At 37.3% G+C, this 20,512-nt stretch overlaps 1 protein-coding gene across 5 annotated transcripts in view; it reads left to right on the plus strand.

Moving 5' to 3' along the window:
* LOC150092565 (UDP-N-acetylglucosamine transporter-like) overlaps positions 1 to 20,512 on the plus strand; it is a 216,092-nt gene that overhangs the window by 189,006 nt on the left and 6,574 nt on the right. For all 5 annotated transcript variants that reach the window (XM_090414319.1, XM_090414322.1, XM_090414323.1 and 2 more), the window contains exon 7: positions 4,292 to 4,425. In XM_090414319.1, the coding sequence (XP_090270445.1) occupies positions 4,292 to 4,425 (134 nt within the window). The remainder of the gene's footprint in view (positions 1 to 4,291; positions 4,426 to 20,512) is intronic.

Genomic DNA, 20,512 nt, shown 5'->3' on the forward strand with positions numbered 1-20,512 from the left:
TCATCAATTCAGAAAGTAAAGGTGGGTGGGAGACCTAAAGGGATGCTGCAGTTTCTACATGCTAATACCAGAAGTATCAGGAATAAGAGGGAGGACTTTTTGGCATTGGTTAGTGAAATCTTGCCAAAAGTGTTCAGTTGTTTGCTGATGATGCAAACTGGGGAAGGTAATATTGATGCAGACATCCTACAAAATAATTGAAATAAATTGGCAGTGTGGGCAAAGAATAATGATTGTCAGTTTAATGTGGCATAATATATGGGTATGCACTTTGGGATGAAAAGAAAGAAATTGATGAGAGTTGGAATTTGAGAGTGAGTTCAACAGAAATTTGGACAGAGAGTTGAAGCTCAAATGGCATATTGCAGAAGTTGACAAAACAGCTCAAACATTAATATATGGAGATTGGGAGGTTATTATGCCTCTTTAAAATACCATGACTACTGTGCATAGAATGGTGACCTAGGTTTCTGGGCAATGTGGTAGTGGAGAGGATCTAGAAAACAACTGTTGAAGTTAGTAAGTTAGTGACAGGTCTGAGATGCTCAGCATGAAGATAAACTGAAGGTGCAAAGGCAGTAAGTTAGGAGCCATTTGAATTAATTGAATTGAAATATGAAAAGAAACTAACCAAAACACTAAATTTGTATATATAAGATAATGTTCAATCCAGTTATCACTTATGGATCAGAGAATCCAGTTAGAAATCAAACTGATGGTGATGAAGTCATTCTCCTACTTTACAAGACCAGATTCTGCAGATATCTGAGTTCCACAACGAATTATATTTGTGTAGAGATGGCATCAGTGGCAGAATCATTTTAAACATGGAGCTCTTAAGCTCTTTAATCATGAGGCTCCTTGTTAGGGATCTAAATAGCAGAGTAGGAAATGATTGTCAGACATACAAAAATATTTTGGGAAAATTTGGAGAAAAGAGCAAAGCTAATAATAATGGCAAATACCTGTTGGATTTCTTCTCAGGACATGGACTGGTTATTACTAACACCATGTTCCAACATAAAAATGTGCACAAATTCACATAGAGAGAAGAGGCAAGGAATAAGAAAAGTCTCAATGACTATATTATTGTTGATAGTGATGTTTTCTCTCTGGTGCAGGACACTAGAGTGTACAGAGGATTTGAAATTGGAAGTGATCACCATTTAGTCTTGAGCAGAAATAAAATTGAATTTCATATTGAAAAGAATAACATGTAAGAAAGTTTTAAAGCAAATAAAAGTTGAGCAGCTCTCAGATGTGAACTGTAGACTAAAATACACAAAGATTATTGAAGAAAAAATGAAAGAGTTTGAGAACAGGAACCAAACCTTGGAGATTCAGTGGCAAGCCTTGAAGAAAACCTTGATTGATTCAGCCGGAGAGACATGTGCTGAGGTTGTCTGTAAGGATAGAGAAATCAGAACTCCATGATGGACATAGGAAGTTAAAGAGGCAGTGAAGGAAAAGAAGAAAGCATATCAAAAGTTCGTGGCAAATAAGTCAGCTTGTGCTCTTAGAGAATACAGAGACAAATGTAAGAAAGCTAAAATCTGTGTAAAACTAGCTAAACAAAAGTCATTGGAGGACTTTGGCAAGAACATAGAAAATAAATATCAAGAAGGTGGCAAAATATTCTGGAGGTTGTTAAAGAAGCTTAGAAATGGAGGGAAGAGTGCTGTAAAAGGAGTTAGAGATGATACAGGTGACATGAAAATGGGAGAAAAAGATATCCTTGAAGTATGGAGTAATTACTTCGAAAAATTGCTAAATGAAATAAGCAGTGATAGCACAGTGGTAAAAAACACTCAACAAGCATACGGTCAGGAATACATATCCATACTTGAGGTAGAAAAAGCCATCAAAGGCTTGAAATGTGGAAAGGCAGCAGGATTAGAATATTCAAACTGAAATGCTGAAGTATGGTGGTATAAAAGTCTTATAGTGGCTGCACTGCATAGTTCAGAAGGCCTGGACAGAGGGACGAATTCCTGATGATTGGGAAAAGGGAAATAAAACTGAATGTGATAATTACAGAGGTATTTCCTTACTGGGTGTTCCTGGCAAGATTTATGTAAGTATACTTGAGAAATGGTTGAGAAGAATTGTGGAAGAAAAGCTTGGTGAATAACAAGCTGGATTCAGGCCAAATAAAGGCTGTTAGGATCAGATCTTCACTTTATGACAAATAGTTGAGAAAGCATTGGAATATAACAAAGATCTGCATTTAAGTTTTGTCAATCTTTAAAAGGCATATGACAAGGTACCAAGAGAGAAGCTATTCAATACGCTACAGTTATATGGTGTCAGTGGGACATTATATCAAGCAATACTTAGTCTTTATTTGAGTTGTAAGTCAGTAGTTAGAATTGAAGGAAGTACAGGAAGATGGTTTAATGTTAAATCTGGTGTGAGACAAGGATGTATATTATTCCATCTGTTATTCATTATCTGTATCAGCGCTTCCTAAACTGTGGGCTGCAGCCCCCTTGGGGCTGTCAGTTTTGTTGAGGGGCGTGAAATAATGAAAACAAATTTAAAATCTTTTAAGACTAAGTAGATTTTTTTTAATCTTAAAAGAAATGTATTTGATTATTATTATTATTATTATTATTATTTTTATATTTTAGTGTTTTGGAGAGTCCGATTAGCAATTGCATCTAGAGTTTAGCAATCCCCTTGTGGTTTCTAACAAAATGTCAGCAAGATACTGTCTGACATGGTGAAAAGGATGGGTGTGTGCAAATACAACTTGGCACATGGATAGGCTAACTGGAGGTGTCATGAAGGGGATGTTTGGAGATGTTGCATCTAAAAAGAATGAAGTTGACCACAGGGTTTTCTACTAGCAGGTGATATCCAATTATTTGCTGGTGATGCCATGTTGGGGCAAGTGATTAGAGACATTTCTGATACAGAATCCTGCAGGCTGACTTAACAGACTAATTCTGTCAAGTCAGCTGCAGTTAAGTTGGACTGAGGACATTGCAAGCCAAGCATTTTATTAATGGGAATTACTATAATCAACAAGATAGAGACTTGAGATTTTCAGTGAATAGTGCACCTTTGCAATGTAGTCCCTAAACAGTTTAAGTTTAGGGACCACATTGCTAAGGTGCAAAGTTATCATTGCATCAGATCAAGAGTTGAAGAGAACACTAACATTCATAAAAAGGAAATTATTCTCCTACTTTACAAGGCTTTGATATGACTACATCTGGACTGCAGTGTTCATATATGGTCACCAATTTTAAGGAAACAGGAATAGTTAAAATGATCCAGAGGCAAGTGACCAAGGTAATAACTGACCTATGGAATGGCACATACCAGAACAGATTGAAAGAATGTGGTCTTCAAATTGTGATGAATATAAGGAAGAAGAGATATGATAGAAACATATGAATTGATAAGGGAAAACTTGCAATAGATACAAATGATATTTTGCAGCTTATGGCAGGTGCAGGACTTAATCATCCCTGGAAGCTGGCTAAGGGGTATAACTAGGAAGCCTGTGAGGTGAGCCTCTGCAGCTCAGTTGGTTTCAACAATGATTGGAAAGACCTGGGTTTGAATTCCATCTAGGATGCAAAGAACCTTTATCAGGACTTTTCAATTGAAGGTGAGTTAGCCAGTCTCATATTTAGGGTACAGCGTTTTTCCATCTAGAAACTTGGGATTTTCAACCTGCACAGCAGGCAAACCAGCCATTAGAGCAGATACAATTAACAGACATAATACACTGGCTTCATGACCTGAGTTGCTTCAGCCTTAAATCCAAATAAACTAAGACCTGATGGGTCCAGATTATTTTCCTAGTGAGTGGTTGGAATGGACTACCATTAGATGTGTGTTTGTGGAGAGAGATAATAGGTATTTAAGTATAAGTGACTAAAATGGCCTCTCTTGATGAGTTTTTGGATGCCCTGGAGGATCATACATAGTAATAATAACTGACTTAGTAATACTAGGAATAGGTGGATTGATTCAGTTACTAATGGTGTAGAAGACTGAAATATAAGATCCTCCAGTAATGGAGTCCTAACAATTAATAAATCAAATTGGAAGAAAATGTTTGGTAGGTAGCTAGTAATAATTAAGTTTACACTTAATCATTTAGTACTATCAAGGTATCCTGTGCATCTATTGAAGATATATCAGGCATTTGCTAATAATGATGGTGATGAGAAACTTTAGATGTAAATTCTTGTTAAAAATCCTTGAAATCATTTTTAATATATATATATATATTTTTGCTTAATTCTTGAAAACGATGTCTATTTTTCTGTAATAGGCATTTGGAGGTCTAGTGGTTGCTGCCGTAATCAAGTATGCAGATAATATTTTGAAGGGTTTTGCTACATCACTTTCGATTGTTCTTTCAACTCTGTGTTCATACTACCTTCTAAGTGATTTCAGTCCTACCAGGTAAGTGCTGTATACCCTAATGATTTTTATATGATTTTTGAAGTATATTATCATGTGATAGTATTAGACTACTGTATTATAAACATATACTATATTATAGGGCTAAGTGATTTTTATAAAGAATGTGATTATTAAATTATACTTAACAAGAAATTATCTTCTTGTTTTTATCTCTTACTCAAGTGAGCATGTGAAGCAGTGTCACAGTAGGCTGCTTGTATATGAGGCAAATGACTTACTTCAGATTGCTGCAGTATTCTATAATTCAAAACACACTTCTTTTCAGACTTGTATATTATTATTATTATGGGACACCTCTGAGGAGTCCAAAGACTCAGCAAAAGAGGGCACCTACTCTACAACTCTTCATCTCCACCGCTCAATCTACCAACTACAGTGAACCACATCATCTACACCAAAACCATCTACTGCCCACCACCACTACTAGTATTTTTTACAGACAATCACAAACATCCATGCCTGTTGCAGGATTCGAACCAGCAGCCTTTTGGCTGGAGGGTGGACACACTAACCACTCGGCCAACCAGGCTGAGCATTATATATTGCCATGCATGTCCACACAGTCAGCCGAGTGGCTATGCGCTTCGCAACCATATGCCTGAGAAATGAGTGTCCTGAGTTCGATTCTCATTGCTGATGTGAGGAGCTTAAAGATCTTTCTCAGACATAGCCAAGTTAGCCGGTCTTGGGAGTGGACAATAGGGTTTTTCTCCCCAGTTTATCTGGGGGTTTCCCTCCTGCAAGCAGGCAAACCGGCCCAGTGAACACACACGGATTACAGTCAGGAATACTTAAGACCCAGCCATAGGACTGATTCATCAGCTATGCCAGTCCTGAGCCCGGATAAAATTAGAGGGGGGGGTTGAGATGGTGCCATACTTCCCCTTAAAAGGGGCCCTCACGGTCATTATATCATCGTACGCTATAAAAAATTGTTATGCATTATGAGAAGGCTCACTACTCAGACCAGTGTCAACCTTTATTGAGGTCTCATCAGTGGGTGCTATAGAGGAAATTACAGGTCAGCCTCTGCATCCAAATACTAGTGTAGCATGATGCTGCTTCAGTGCTCATGTTTGAGTAAAGGATGAAAACAAGAATATAATTTCATGTTAAGTTTAATTTAACCAACTGAAAAACTTACTACAAAAGCATTTATTCAGTTTCACTTATTCAATTATTCTTCATTTTAAAAAAAAAAAAAATTTTAAATCTGAAGGGTAGATCATGCCTCAGTAACTTGCTCACGTTTTATAACACAGTGACAGCTGAACTGGATAAGGGTAATGGGTTTACAGTGATTCTACTGGACCTTGCCACCACTTGGTGAGAGTGATCATAGAGTCTTGACTTGGAAGGTGGCTAAAGGTGTGGAATTTACAATTAAGACAAGGTACATGTGGAATTATCGGGTTGGTAAGTATGACAAGCTTAGGAGTTTGATTGGTTCAGTGCCATGGCATGTAAAGCTGCAAGGGCTGGATGTTGATAGTGCATGGGAGGTGGTTAAGAAGTGTTTGCATGAGGCAATGGCTGACTGTATACCTAGAGTCCAAATAATAAATCAGGTAGGGGTTAAATGGATGAATAACACCATTAAGCTTGAGCTGCAAAAAAAAGAAACAACTATGGAGGGAATTTAAGGAGAAAGGTGACCGGCAGGCACATGAACGGTATAAAGCGCAGGCCAGAAGGGTAACGAGTATGGTAAGAAAAGCAAAAGTGGATTATGAAAGAACAGACATGCAGGCTAAAGAGAATCCCAAACAGTTTTTTCGATATGTGGCAAGTAAAAGAAAAAATGTATATGGCAGAATGATTTTAAAGAATGCCGATGGTAGGGAGGTAACCGAATCAGTTGATATAATTGAATTACTGAGCGAGCACTTTGAAGGAGTATATCATCCAGGTGGTGACATTGCAGAAATGAATGAACCAATAGCTTATACGGGAATTGTGGAGGTGAATAGTCTACTGCAAAACCTCAATGTCAATACATCTGTGAGATTTGATGGTATGCCAACTCGTGTCGTACGTGAAGTGGCTAAAGAATTGTCAGTTCCTTTGACCATTTTGTTTAATTTGAGTCTCGGGTCTGGGTTAGTCCCAAGGGGTAGAAAGAGGGGAAAATAGTTCCACTGTATAAAGGAGGTTCCAAGACTGCTGTTGAAAATTACCGACCAATCAGCATATCATAAATCGTTGTCAATGTCTTGGAGAAATTAGTCAAGAGAAAAATTGAAGAGGATTGGATAGATGAAAATGGGATACTGTATGGGGGACAGCATGGTTTTGTGAAGGGTAGATCATGCCTCAGTAACTTGCTCACATTTTATAAGTGACGGCTGAACTGGATAAGGGTAATGGGTTTACAGTGAATCTACTGGACCTTGCAAAGGCCTTTGACACGATACCACATGGAACTCTAATCAGTAAAATGGAGCAGATGGGGATGGATATAGGGTTGGTGAGATGGATAGGAGGGTGGTTCATGGAGATATATCAGAGAGTGGTTTATTCAGAAGTAGAATCCAATTGACGGCCTGTGACTAGGGGTGTGCTGCTGGGTTCTGTTCTTGGACCATTACTTTTCAGTTTGTTCATTAATGATATAGGAAAGGATCTGAGAGGAAGTGTTCATTTGTTTGCTGATGATGCAAAGTTGGGTAGAGCAATAGTGAGTACACAGAATGTCAAAATTTTGCAAGATGATTTGGATAGTTTGGAGGATTGGGCTAAGGAGAATAGATGTCAATTTAATGTGGCAAAGTGTAAGGTTATGCATTTTGGAGTGAAAAGATTATCAGCAGTATATCACATTGGTGGAACCGTACTCCAGGAGGTTGTTGAGGCCAGGGATTTGGGAGTGTTGATGGATAGCGAGTTGAAGTTTAGGTGCACATCGCAAAAGTGGCTAAATCAGCTCATCAAATCACTTGGTTGCTGAAAAATGCTTTAACAAGCAGAGACAATCAGGTTATTGTTCCTCTGTATTGAGTCTTGATAAGACCCCATCTAGACTACTGTGCCCAAATATGGGCGCTAGTGTTTCTTCTTGATAGGGAGGAGGTGGAGAGGATCCAGAGACAAGTGACCAAGATGATAGCAGGTCTATGGAATGAACCTTATGAGAACACGTTGAAGATTTGTGGGGTGCAGAAATTGGTTGATAGGCAGAAAAGGGGTGATATAATTGAGACATTCAAATTACTGAAGGGTTTCTATAAGATTAATTCAGAAGATATTTTTGAGAATAGGACTGGTGGTGCGAGGACTAGGGGCCATACATGGAAGCTGGGCAAGAGTGTGGGTAGCAAGGGTGTTAGAGCTAGATTTTTTACTTGGAGAGTGGTGAATGAGTGAAATAAGCTGCCAGAGTAAGTTGTTGGTGCCATGACTGTAAACGAGTTCAAGGCGAGGTATGATAGATTCTTTGTGAATGTCAAATAGTTGTTCTTGACATGATGTTAGGAACTCCCTCAAAGAGTCTGTCGACTCCTTGGAGTTGCCCATAATAATAATAGTAATAATCCACTTCTCATTCTTGATTTATTCCTTTTCGTGTTTTGTCAAGCAATTCAATAAAAAATATATATTTCTCATTAGCCCTGTTAATCATACAAAATAAGATATTCGTTCACCAACTGGGAACTCATAGCCAACTCTACTAACCATTCTGTTCTCTTGAAGCAAAAAAATCCAGTTCTTGTGTCCTTGCTAAACACATTCTTACACAATTTTTAGGTGTGACTCCTTCTCTCTCTCTTGTTGTGTACTGAAAAATTTCTTCTCTCGGTCTGCCAATGAATGTGAGTTAGTCGATCTCATACGAAGGTAGCAGGTTTTTTCCCTCTTTGAAACTCAGGTTTTTCATCCTGCATACAGGCAATTTACAGACAAAAATACTAGTTGTGGTGGGCATAGATGGCACTGATAATGATTGGTGGTGGAGGTTCAGTGTGGTGGTGAAGACAAAGAGTTGTAGGTGTCCTCCCACAATGAGTCTACGGACTCCTTGGAGATGTCACGAATAATAATAATAATAATCCTGTAAATCTCCTTATGTAACTTTTTCTCCTATTGAAAGTTTATTTTTCACTAGGTTAGATTATGATAAATTTTGTTTAATACTTTATCCCAGTGAGAGCAAACAAAGTTTGCACCTGAAAATATCTTCAGGACTGAATATTTCTTTTTTTTTTTCAGTCCTGAAGTATTCAGGACTGAAAAAAAAAGTGGTAAACCTTTTGGCAACTCCTATAGGTAAATATGACCTTGCTTCTGCTTCTGCCTGGTATCTCCAACTCTGGGCCTGGCTCCCACTGAAGAGACCTCAATAAAGGTCGAAACTAGTCTGGGTAGTGGCCAATCCCTTAATGCATAACAGTATACATATCCACAAGGAGATGTGTTTTGCATTATGGGAGATACTGGGATAGGAGTGTTGTTAGCTTGCTACACCTTTGCTACGAGTTGCCTAGTGTTGTACTACTTACCCAGGTAAGATAGTACAACACTATATTCAGTCCTGAAGATATTTTCAGGCGCAAACTTTGTTTGCTCTCACTGGGTAAAAGGATTAAACTAAATTTATCATCTTTTTCTCCTATTAACCAATTTTTGTGACCACATATCTTCAACATCTTGAAGCTCTTCTCACCATCCTGGTGACTTGCATCTGGAACCTCTCCATCACTTTGTCATCATTATGTCATTATGGATGGTTCCAGATCATCCAGGTCATCCTACTTCCTGCTTTCTTCTTTAGTAGCATATAACGTCTTTCTATTAATCTAAATATTTCCTCTAAGAATGTATATTTCAATTTTTCTGCTGCTTCTTTTCCCTTGTATCTTCCCTTTTAATGTTTATAAATTCATTCCTATCCTAGGAATTTCATCTTTCTTTCTATGATTGTTTTCTTCAGTACCTGAGTCTCTTTTATTTCTTGCAAGACTTCATTTCTTTCTCTCTCTCTCTCTCTCTCGTTTACTCTAAGTAATACTCTCCAACTGTGCATATCACCCACTTCAATTCTTTTACAGTCATGTTTTCTAATGTTCTAGTCCAAGTCTCACAACCATATAAGAATATGATCCAAACATATTTTTATAAATCTTCATGTCTTTACTTATCTTACTTGTAATAAATAATCTATTTTTCTTTAATACTTCTTTTTCCATAGCAGTTCTTCATATTTCCAGCTTACATCTTCCATAATTCTTGAATAGTTCCTCCATGGAGAAAGTATTGCTAGATGGAAGTACAGTGTGTGATGTATACAAAAGATCGAAAGTAAGAAATAAAGTGAAATATCAGGAGAGTAGTATTGAAGAGACAGAAGTGCTTGGCAGTGGAAATGATGGTAGTGTGAGAGAAGAAGAGAGAACAGGAACACAAGAGGAACAAGGAAACAGGAGGAGTCTGGGTGGACAGGGAGATATGGCATAGGGAGAGAGGATGTTGAATGTAGCTGGATATGGAGATGAAGTATATTGCAATGTGGATGGGGAAGTTGAGACTGAGCAGATATATATATATATATATATATATATATGGTAAGTGGTGATAAAGGTGATTGAGCAAGGGCCGGTATGGTGGGGAAATCATAACCAACTAGTGGCTTGGATAGGACTGGTTATAGACCTGAAATTAAACTGCTATGTTTATTTACAAATGCCAGAAGTATCAGAAATAATGGGAATGAAATAGTTTCACTGATTGAGTTTAATCACCCCAAAATCATTGGAGTAAGTGAAACATGGTTGAATGAAGATGATATTGTAACAGGAATAGAAATGGAAGGATATAGTATTTTTTGTGAGGATAGAAAGGGCAAGAATGGAGGGGGGGGGTGCTGCTGACGATAACAGAGGAATTAAGTCCACATGAGGTAGACATGAAAGAGGGATATAGGAAACTGGTTACGAGGCAGTATAGTGTAATGTGGAAGTTGACAGGAAGACATATTTAGTTGGATATTGCTATAGGCCAGGGAATTGTGAAGAGTGGTGGTGAAGAAATGTATAAACAACTTGGAATAGTGAACAATGGAAAGATAATTATTATGGGCGATTTTAATTATGTCAGTATAGATTGGAATGAAGAAATAGCATTTAGGAATAAGGAAAATTAATTTCTTGAGTTGTTGAAAGATCACTATCTCAGGCAGCATGTAAAGGAGGGTACATGAGGATCAAGAGTTTTAGATCCGATCATATCATCAGAGAATGTAATTGTGAGCAGGGTTTCACACTTTCCTCCAGTTGGTGAGAGTGATCATGAAGTGATCACCTGGGTTGTGGCTAGCCATATGCAGACTTCTGTGAGGAAAGGATATATATGGAATTATAAAGCTGATGATTATGAAAAACTTAGGAGACAGCTTGGAGCTATAGCATTGGAATGAGGAGTTGAGCAATAAGGAAATAAATGCTGCTTGGGAACTGACAAAGTACATAACAGCATCAATATATGAATGTATTCGAAGGCCAAAAGACTGAATAAGGTAGGTGTAAAATGGATGAATGAGGGGTTCAAGTATGAAATCTGGAAGAAGGCACTTTGGAGGCAGTACAAGATGAATAATGACAATAATCGGTTTCATGAAAAGTATAAAGAACAAGCCAGGAGTGTGACTCAGTAAGGAAAACAAAGGTGCAGTATGAGCAGAAATTGGCAAATTAGGCAAATTTGTCACCTCTGTCCAAGGTGACAAATACCTTGGACAGAGGAGATGCATATACAGTGGTGTACTGGGATTTTATGAAAGTTTTTGATAGGCTCCCCCATGACAAAATATTAAATAAATTGAAACAGATAGGATTGAATGGTCTAGCTACTCACTGATGAAGCCTCAAAAAAGGCTGAAACCAGTCTGGGTAGTGACCTCCCTCCATAATGTAATAACAGCATACATTTCCTAGGAAATGTGTTTTTACATTATGGAAAATACCTAAGAATAGCGATCTGAACTTTCCCCACCTTTGCAACAAGTTGTCCGGTATTGTACTACGTACTAGGGTCACTTGCATTAGCTCACGCTAGTGATCGCCGATACTTTATAGTTTACTATATTCGGCATGAAACTCTCTAATTCCAATCTTTGAGTTTCTTATTCGGTTTTAAAATAATGTGGATTTTATATCCCCTTAATTTAAAATATCGTTTATATCGCCGAAATGAAGCTTATTAGCTCTTTATATTTAAATAACATTTTGTATTTATTGCTCAGAAAGATCTCAGCATTTTTTTCTTTTTTGTTTCAGTCACCCTTATTATATCGATCTGGTACTTATCTAACTAGCTCCATTTCTTTGCCATTCAGGCTTCTTATGTTGATAGTACCAATCTTGAACTCTGGTGATGTTGAGGTGGGGTGTGTTTTAAGATTTGTTGTAGTAGCTGACTTTTTGCTGTTCGCCCTGGTTCCCTGGAGTAAACAATGGGGGCCTTGTTTAACTAGCCGATGCCCCAGCCGGCATGAAATTCTGTCATATTGTACCATCGTTTTATATTTTAGTTTAAGCCAATTAGAATACAATTTGGTCAGCTAAATCCCAAATTGCCAGCCCATCCTTGTTTGTTCAGTATCCAGGTAAATACCTAACAGGATACACCACGAGAGGGTGAGGATTGGACATTAGGTCAGAAGTGCTTGTTGGTTCTCTGCATTCCTTTAAAGGCTATGTGGATATCTCCTCCCAGTTATTCAGCTTGGAGCCTTAAGCACCCCTTGATATATATATATATATATATATATATATATATATTTTTTTTTTTTTTAATTTCTTTTTTACCAGGTCCAGAAACCCTGCTCTAGAGACCAGACATGGAACTTTTTCAGGCCTTCAGTAAATAGGACATGACAGTGGTCTCACACTTAGTGATGAAATCCATCTCCCACCTAAAGACATTCATAGACATCCATGTCCACAGCAGGATTTGAGCCTGCAGCTTATTTGCTGGTGAGCAGATACCCTAACCATTCAGCCAACCAGGCAAGCAAAATTAGCAATCGCTGTTATGGATTTTGCTCCTCTCTCTCTCTACAGCAGATGTGGATGCAGGTGATCAAAAAGGTTGGAGAAACACATGAGATCACTCTTGTCCTTTTCATGGCATTTGTGATTGGATCTAAGAAGCCTACTTATCAAGCTACCATTTTACAGTCCCAAAGGAAGACCAAAATGTAGGTGGATTGATACAGTAAAAAGTATCTTAGAAGACAGAAGTATAAGATCTGATAATATTGGAATGTTGACAGATAGCAGACTAATCTTGAAGAAAATTGTTGATAGGAAGTTAGCATCACTAAAAATACTTACTAACCACAGTAATGACTATTTAATTCATAAATATTTCATCCCAAGTATCTTGGGACATCATCAATACAGTAGTTCAAACAATACTAGGAATAACATACAGTTGGGCACATGATTACAATGGAATCTCAATATGCGTGCAGTAATGTGTTATTGAAGTAAATTAAATATAACTAGAAAAAAAAATATATATATATATATATATATAAAGATTATTTTACACAATTTTGTATGACAATTTTCCATACTTTAGGAATAGTAAAAATGTCGTTGCGGTTTAAATTTGAAATATTTACGAATTAAATAGTCATTACTATGGTTAGTACATGTGTTTTCTAGTGATGAATTCACCACATATTTCGTTATATAAAAACATCCTTTATCCAAGTGTAAGCATTGCATAACAGGATTCTATGGCAATTGATACGAAGTCATTAGCCTCTATATACAAGAAGCCCAGTCATGAAGTTACTTCATGTGCAAACTTTGTTTGCTTACACTTGGATAAAGGAATGATACCATCAATATAATTTCTTGACATCTTTAATTTATAGTATAACCGAGTGAAAAAACTTTCAAGGAATAACATTAAACTTTCAAAAATCCTGTAGTATTTTATTGAAAAGTGATAAAGTTATGATCTTATTTTCAATATTAAATCTAATTCAGTTTAAGCACATTTAGTTTTACACTAGAAACCATGTCAGACCTTATTTAATCATTAGCTATCAACTGGACTGTACCTGCGACCGATGTTTCTGCAGGCATATCAGACCGAGAAAGATAAACTGTTAATAACTGATGCACCTCTTCAGACTCTTCTTCAGATACATTTTGCTGTAATGATCCTTTAGCTGCTGATGTAGTGTTTGCTGAATGGATAATTTCATGTTTTGGTGGAATTTCAGTAACTGTAATGTTAACAGCTCGTTCCTTTCTCCCCCAAGAGGAGAAGGTTTCAGGCCTTGCTCTATCACTACATATTACCTACAAAGAAAATCAAGAATTAACACATGAATTGCTAAAGATCTAATATTTTGTCTGTCAGAATTTGTGAAATTTTCTTCCCCAACCATGTGTAACAGAAACATATCAAAAACCAATATACCAGGAAGCAGATGTACTGGAAAAGTAGAACAATGGTTGATTAATGCATATATGATGTATATATAAAAGAAAAGAAGGAGAATATGTTCTTTCTCTCAAGTATATTATATAAATAGGTGAAATACAAAATAGGTGCAAAAAAAAAAAAAACATGAAGAAGAACCCAGTTTTGCTGCAATATGAATATGAAGCTATTAGAATAACAAAATAATATTGGAACATGCATATATATATAAATGAAAAAAGATAATTAATTTTTTGTGCACAGAAATCTTTGCAAACACAAAATAGCAACATTTATTGGAGAAAGATAAAATATTAATCTTTTTGAACCAAAGTAATATATCTACATTATAACATTAAAAATGTTAAGAATAATAACATTGCAATAGCATAAGAAATTGTTCCAACTTTGCCATGTGTTGTTTCAGTATTGCTTCACTTGGAAAAACATAATCCCAAGGATGACTGTGTGTTGTCTTTTATAGGAATATTCTTAGAGTTTTACTGGCCTGACAACTGTTTTGAACTATATGAGTCATCAAGTCATCTAAAAGGCAACATAAAAACCTGAAAATAGCTGTAGCTGCTTATGTGTTGTTTTCAGGAATGAGTCTTAAATGTAGTGTTAAGCTCAAAGCCTTTAAAGCTAATTCTTAAAAATTAACTGCCACTCTGCCCAGCTTTTAACACAAGCTTTTCCCAGTATTCAACAGCTTTATTTAAAATGTTAAGCAAACCAGATATTTACAAACATCTGTCAAGATTGTTAAACCCAAAAAATAGCAATAATAAAAATAATAAAGCAGCAATCCTATACTATTACTTTCAGAAACCAGTTTCTTTGCACAAACTGTTTCCTGCCTGAAGCTTTATTGAAGATAGAATATTTATCAAGCAATAAGTTTATGAAATAATAACCTATAACTTTCCTATAACCTAAATTTACAATTTAATGCACTGGACTGAACTGGTTAGTAACGAATCCAGAAACTTCCCAATCAGCTAGCACCAAATTCCACTGTCACTCACTGGAGGAAGACCAAGCACAATGATTGCAAGGAGAACTGTCAGGACAACGTGTAAAGAGGAGACTATATTCCCTATGTGTTGGTGGTATGTTTGCGAGTCTGTCCCCTTTCACTGCATGCCCCATTCCTTATTATCTTTTCCTTCCCACATATACAATGGATTACAACTCAGAGAAACACAATTTTAATACAGATCATAAAAATTCTCCCACAAAAATACAATTTTAAGAAACATATAAAAGCAAAAATTCAACCAGAAAAATTTGTTTTAGAAATTCACATTCATTCTTGCCCTCCCCATCCAAAATCTGTATCCATTGCATCAACATTTGTGGAAGCAATATAAATAATGTGCACCACTGCTTACAGTCATCGAAACGAGAATTACTATTCCTAAGAGCAGCTGGCAACCTCAACTGCCGAAACTACATGTTACAATTTCTTCTGCCATAAAGGTAGCGCTTGTGCATTCATCAGAACCAACATCCCATGTCAGAGATCAAAAAACCTTGAATCCCTTCCCCTGATGTTTGATTTGCTTTAACTTACTTTCATTTCTTGTCTCTATTGCTTCCCAAATTCTGATAACCACTTTGACCTCCTCAACTCACTCAATTTTCAGTAGCTGAAATAGCCTAATATATTGGGAGTCATCCTTTTTTGAGGACCTTAATGTCCACAACTCAAATCTGCTTGCTCAGATTGCCTAGACTTGAAATAAAAGTGTTTGAGAAGTTGGTGAAAGCTAGAACACCAAACAGTTTGATAACAGCAGTAATCCCCTTGATATCCAGCATGTATTTGTTGAAGAGATGTTTTAGAAATCTGCTTATCTGTTACAAGATGGCAAATGCATTGGGCAAGAGATTCATATATAGTAGTATATTTTGATTTTGCAAAGACCTTGATAGATTGTCACACAACAAGTTGGTGATAACTAAATTAGAATGGATGGGTTGGGTAATAGTGAAGATGGGTTATTGGCTGTCAGACAAGTATTGGTAAACTCTGCATGAAGGAGCGTATACCAGAAGAGGAAAATCACTAGTGGTATGCCACAAAAATCTGTTTTGAGGAAATTACTGTTTAAATTGTATGTTAATTATATGAAAGCAGGTTCAACTAGAGATATTCAGTTATTATTTGCAGATGATGTAAAGTCGAAAGAACTGTGAAGAGTATTAAAACTTTGAAGAAAGGTCACTGGCCTGTGTAACTAGGTTGTTTTGGAAACTGTGATGGTAATATGATAATGACAAAAATATGGCAACAGTTTGTGATAATGCCATATTCTGGCATTATCACAACAGATTAATAGCAAAAACATGTAAAGGTAAAGATGTTATATGCCTTTCATCAGTGTTTTTATACAATGAGAGTGCGATCTTTGTGTCTTTGTCATTCAACATTCTAAGAACTGCAGCAGTCTTCCAAGTTGCCTTCGTCACCTTTGTAAAATGTCCCTGGAACTACAAATTTTTCTTGACATTACTCCAAAGAGCCTATGCTTTTTCCATTTACTCCAATAGAGTATGTTTTTTTAAATAATGTATATACAGTGTAATCAAAATTAAAATGCCTCTATTTAATACCTTGTGGGGCTCCATCCAGTGATCTACATGCTGTAAAACAAACTTTGCAGGAATGCATTGTGCATCATATGGAAGTGATATCTGAGTGAGTAAAAAAAAAAAAAAAAAGTAATTCCAAAACCAAAATCACCACCAAGGGGTGTTGTAAACACCAAATGCATGGAATTTGTATATCACACAACTCGGCAAGTGCCAGTAGGGTTTAAAAAGATGGACACGGGATTTTTTCTTTCATTCTGGTTGTTAATACTGTGCACAGTGATGGCACTAACCTTGTCTCGTGTGTTTTGCTCATGAAGCTGTACTAACTAAACAATTGCAATACTGTTGCTGAACTCCGCGAATTTCACAGAATGCAGCAACAACACCTGAATAAATGTCGACAAGGTACACTATCTCCATGTGCTCTGTGACAAATTATTAGTCATTCTGATGAAACAAGATCATCGGGAGTTAGACTTGGCAGAGATCACAAACAAATCAAAACAAAGTGCACAACATCAGTTCACAACCAGTGAATGAAGTTGCTTCTACAACTGTGGAGCAGATCACGAATAACAGCATTGGTTCCTACAGTGAATGTGCTATATCAAAGCACATCCATATGCTTTTTTATTTATTTATTTATGTTTTATATCTGACCCATACACACGAAAGGCCATATGACCTATAGCACATTAGTGCCATGTGTGAGTATGAGGAATAGAAGAAAGGAGGAATCTGTTCACATTTTGATTGAATAGCTGAGGGTTGGCAGTTGGGAAGGCAAAGTGGGGAGAGGGGGAACTGTTCCAAAGGACAGAATTAGATGGAATGAAAGAGGCAGTGAAGTTGGTTCAGTGAGTTTTAAGATGGACTGTAAAAGGGTGCGGTTAGTAGTGGCTCTTGTTTTAATGATTTTTGAGGTAAGTGGGGAAATAATAGTGGCCAATTCAGCAAAGCACTATCCATGAAAGGATCTGTAAAAGAGGCACAAGGCAGAAACTGAATGTCTGTAAGAGAGGGATCATTAATTAGCTGGATTGCCCTCTTCTGGACAGAATCGAACAATTTTAGATTATGGAAGCAATATTCCATGGTTGAGTAGATTTGGGATTTGTATAGAGTTAGCAGCTGTGAAGGTGTGTAGTGTCTCATGCAAAAAAAGTACACCAAGGTTTTTGGTAGCTAAAGAAGCTATAGTCGAAATGTTGTTGTGCCAGGAAAAACTTGAGGTGCAGGTCAGTACAAGAAGAGAAATCTGATTGTGCTCGGATATCTCAGTATTAATGATCAGACAGGACTGAGTTTTTTCCTCATACACAATTGTCTGGCAAATTTATGGAAGATTCTGTATTTCTACTCATTAAAGAATAACCCTGACACAGGAGTTGGTCCACAGGACTTTGAAAATCGACTGACATTTGCTTTAACATTCCTTGTTCAAGTGGAATTGGATGCTGTATGGCTGTGGATGATTTTGTGGGGAGATGAGGCCCACCTTCACCTGAACGGAGCTGTGAATGGGCTACACAAAACCCACATACAATTCAACACATTCCTTTGCATTTGATGAAAGTTATAGTCCGATGATAAATGAAGCTGGGTTTACAGCTTCATTTATCATCGGACCATTCTTCTTTGAGGACATTTGTCAGTCGAGTCCTGTGACCTGCTCAGTTACTGCCAAGAGGCATCGTGATATGATAAACAATTCTGTTGTGCCACAGTTACAGCAGTATCTGCACATGGATTCAATCATTTTCATTCAAGATTTCCCTCCCCCTCGCTCCCCCTATGCGCACATCAGTCAATCCAGAAAGGAGGTTCTTCGAAAACATTTCATGGAAGTCAAAGTGATCAGCCATGTGTTTCCCACTGCATGGCTGCCTCGTTTACCCGATCTGATCCAATGTAACTTCAGGCTCTTGGGATTTCTTAGAGAGAGTTTATTGGGATCATCCTGATAACTTGCCAGCACTGAAAGACAGCATAACAAAGCATGTGCACAACATCAGTACTAACTAGCTGCATTCTGACATTGAACAAACTGTATAAAGGATGCAGTTTGTGGCATACTATGAAGGGTAGCACAGTGAACAGTGCAGCTCATGAATGCATAATGGAATGAATTAAAATGTGCTATTTATGCTTGTGTCGCTTTTCTCCTTCTCACACACACTGAAAAATTACTACATACATTTGGCACATCATGCATGCCTCTGGTGGTGAATTTTGGAACTTTGTTTGTCAGATACTGCTTCTGCATGATGCACAATATATTCCTGCAAAGTTTTGTGGCATTTGGATCACTGGGTAGTGCTACACAATACCCTAAACAGGGATATATCTGACCCACACACATCCAGATTTTTTAACACACCACTGTATTATTCACCGACAAGTACTGTGTAGTAAAAGATTAAACACAAAAGATGTTTTGGATATTACATTTAAAATTGTAAATTCTGTTTGAGGAAAAGCCCTGCAACGGCGATTATTTAAATTACAGGCAGATGATGATAGGGAACTTCTGTTGTACTAAGTGGCGCTAGAGTCGCCGTAGCACATGGCGGGGAGAGCTGTGCTGAAGAAAGTGCTTATTAATTAGTGAATAATCCGTTTTTTTCTACATTTTTGTAGTGCTAAGTTGTTTTCTGGAATATGTGTGTTTACAAGTTAGTTGTCACAATATTGTGTATTTTGGTTACCAAGAAGACTGGGTCGGAATCAAATGTATAACGGTGGAAGACAAGATGAAGGATAAGTTTTCATTATTTAGTTATTTCATTTTATTTATTTATATTTATATCTAGTGTATTTAAATGTCCTGTTTGAAATTGTTTGTACTTTTTCTTATAGTTATACTCCCTGATACTTATTTAGCATTTATTTTTTGACACTAATTAGCGACATTATTTTAAATAATGGTGGCAGCGGCAGTTAAAATTACAAATAGCGTATCGGCAAGTCCCCCATTTAAGGACTCCATTTTGCACAATCTCATACAGGATTTTGTAGCATGCGGGACTTGCGGAATGTATGCATCCCAGCGATTGTATATGTGACAGGAGACAGAAGGGGGAAAACGTATATGCGCAAAATGCAGGCAATGGGAGGAACTTGTTGATTTAGAAATGCCATAACTGACCTTGCTGAGTCAGAGACAGGAGATTCTCCACGTAGAGAGATGACGGGTATGATACAGGGCGAGAGAAGTATGAATAAAATAATAAGAGTGGGGAGTATGGAAAGGTTGAATGATTCTGAAATTTTAGGAGATAGTCTCAATTGTGAGGATGAATGGCAAACATGAATGGCTGACTTACAGAGAGAGAGATAGATGAACTGAAAGAGCAGGTGGAATGTGTGGGGAATGAGATGAGAAGTATGAAAATGAAATTAAGCGAATGGAAGAGACAAATGCAAGGCGAATGAGAGGAGGAGTGAGAGAGAGTTATGAGAATGAGAGAAGAGGAGAGAATAGGAACAATAGTAGAGGAGAGGGATTGAGAGAGAGTTATGGGAATGGCAGAAGAAGAGAGGGAATGAGAGAGAGTTATGGGAGTGATAGAAGAGGAGAGAATGGGAACAGTAGAAGAGAAGGAATGAGAGAGTCGTATGAATGATAGAAGAGGTGAGAATAGGATAAGTGGAAGAGAGGGAATGAGTGCCAGATATAGGAATGATAGAAGAGGAAAGAATGGAAATAGCAGGAGAGAAGGAATGAGAGGAATGCAAAGTAGCACAGGGACTAGAGATAGAGTGATGTCAGGAAGGCAGGTAAGTAAGGGAGCACAGAGAGAAACTGTTAAAAAAGAGAGAGAGAGAGTGAGGGATGCATGTGAGCAATCGAGGAATATGGTGGTAAGAGGTGTAATGTATGGGGACTCAATGATCCATGGTGTTCAAGATAGGATGCGTGAGGAGCATTTGCCAGGAGGAACAATAGAAAGTGTGGTTATGGCAATTAAGAGAAGTGAAAGGGTGGATGAGATGATTGTGATGGTGGGAACAAATGACTTGAGTGGTG

This window comes from Typopeltis vanoorti, chromosome 25, assembly GCF_054136105.1.
Source record: "Typopeltis vanoorti isolate ZY-2024b chromosome 25, IOZ_Tvanoo_1.0, whole genome shotgun sequence".
In the NCBI taxonomy this organism is placed as follows: domain Eukaryota; kingdom Metazoa; phylum Arthropoda; class Arachnida; order Uropygi; family Thelyphonidae; genus Typopeltis; species Typopeltis vanoorti.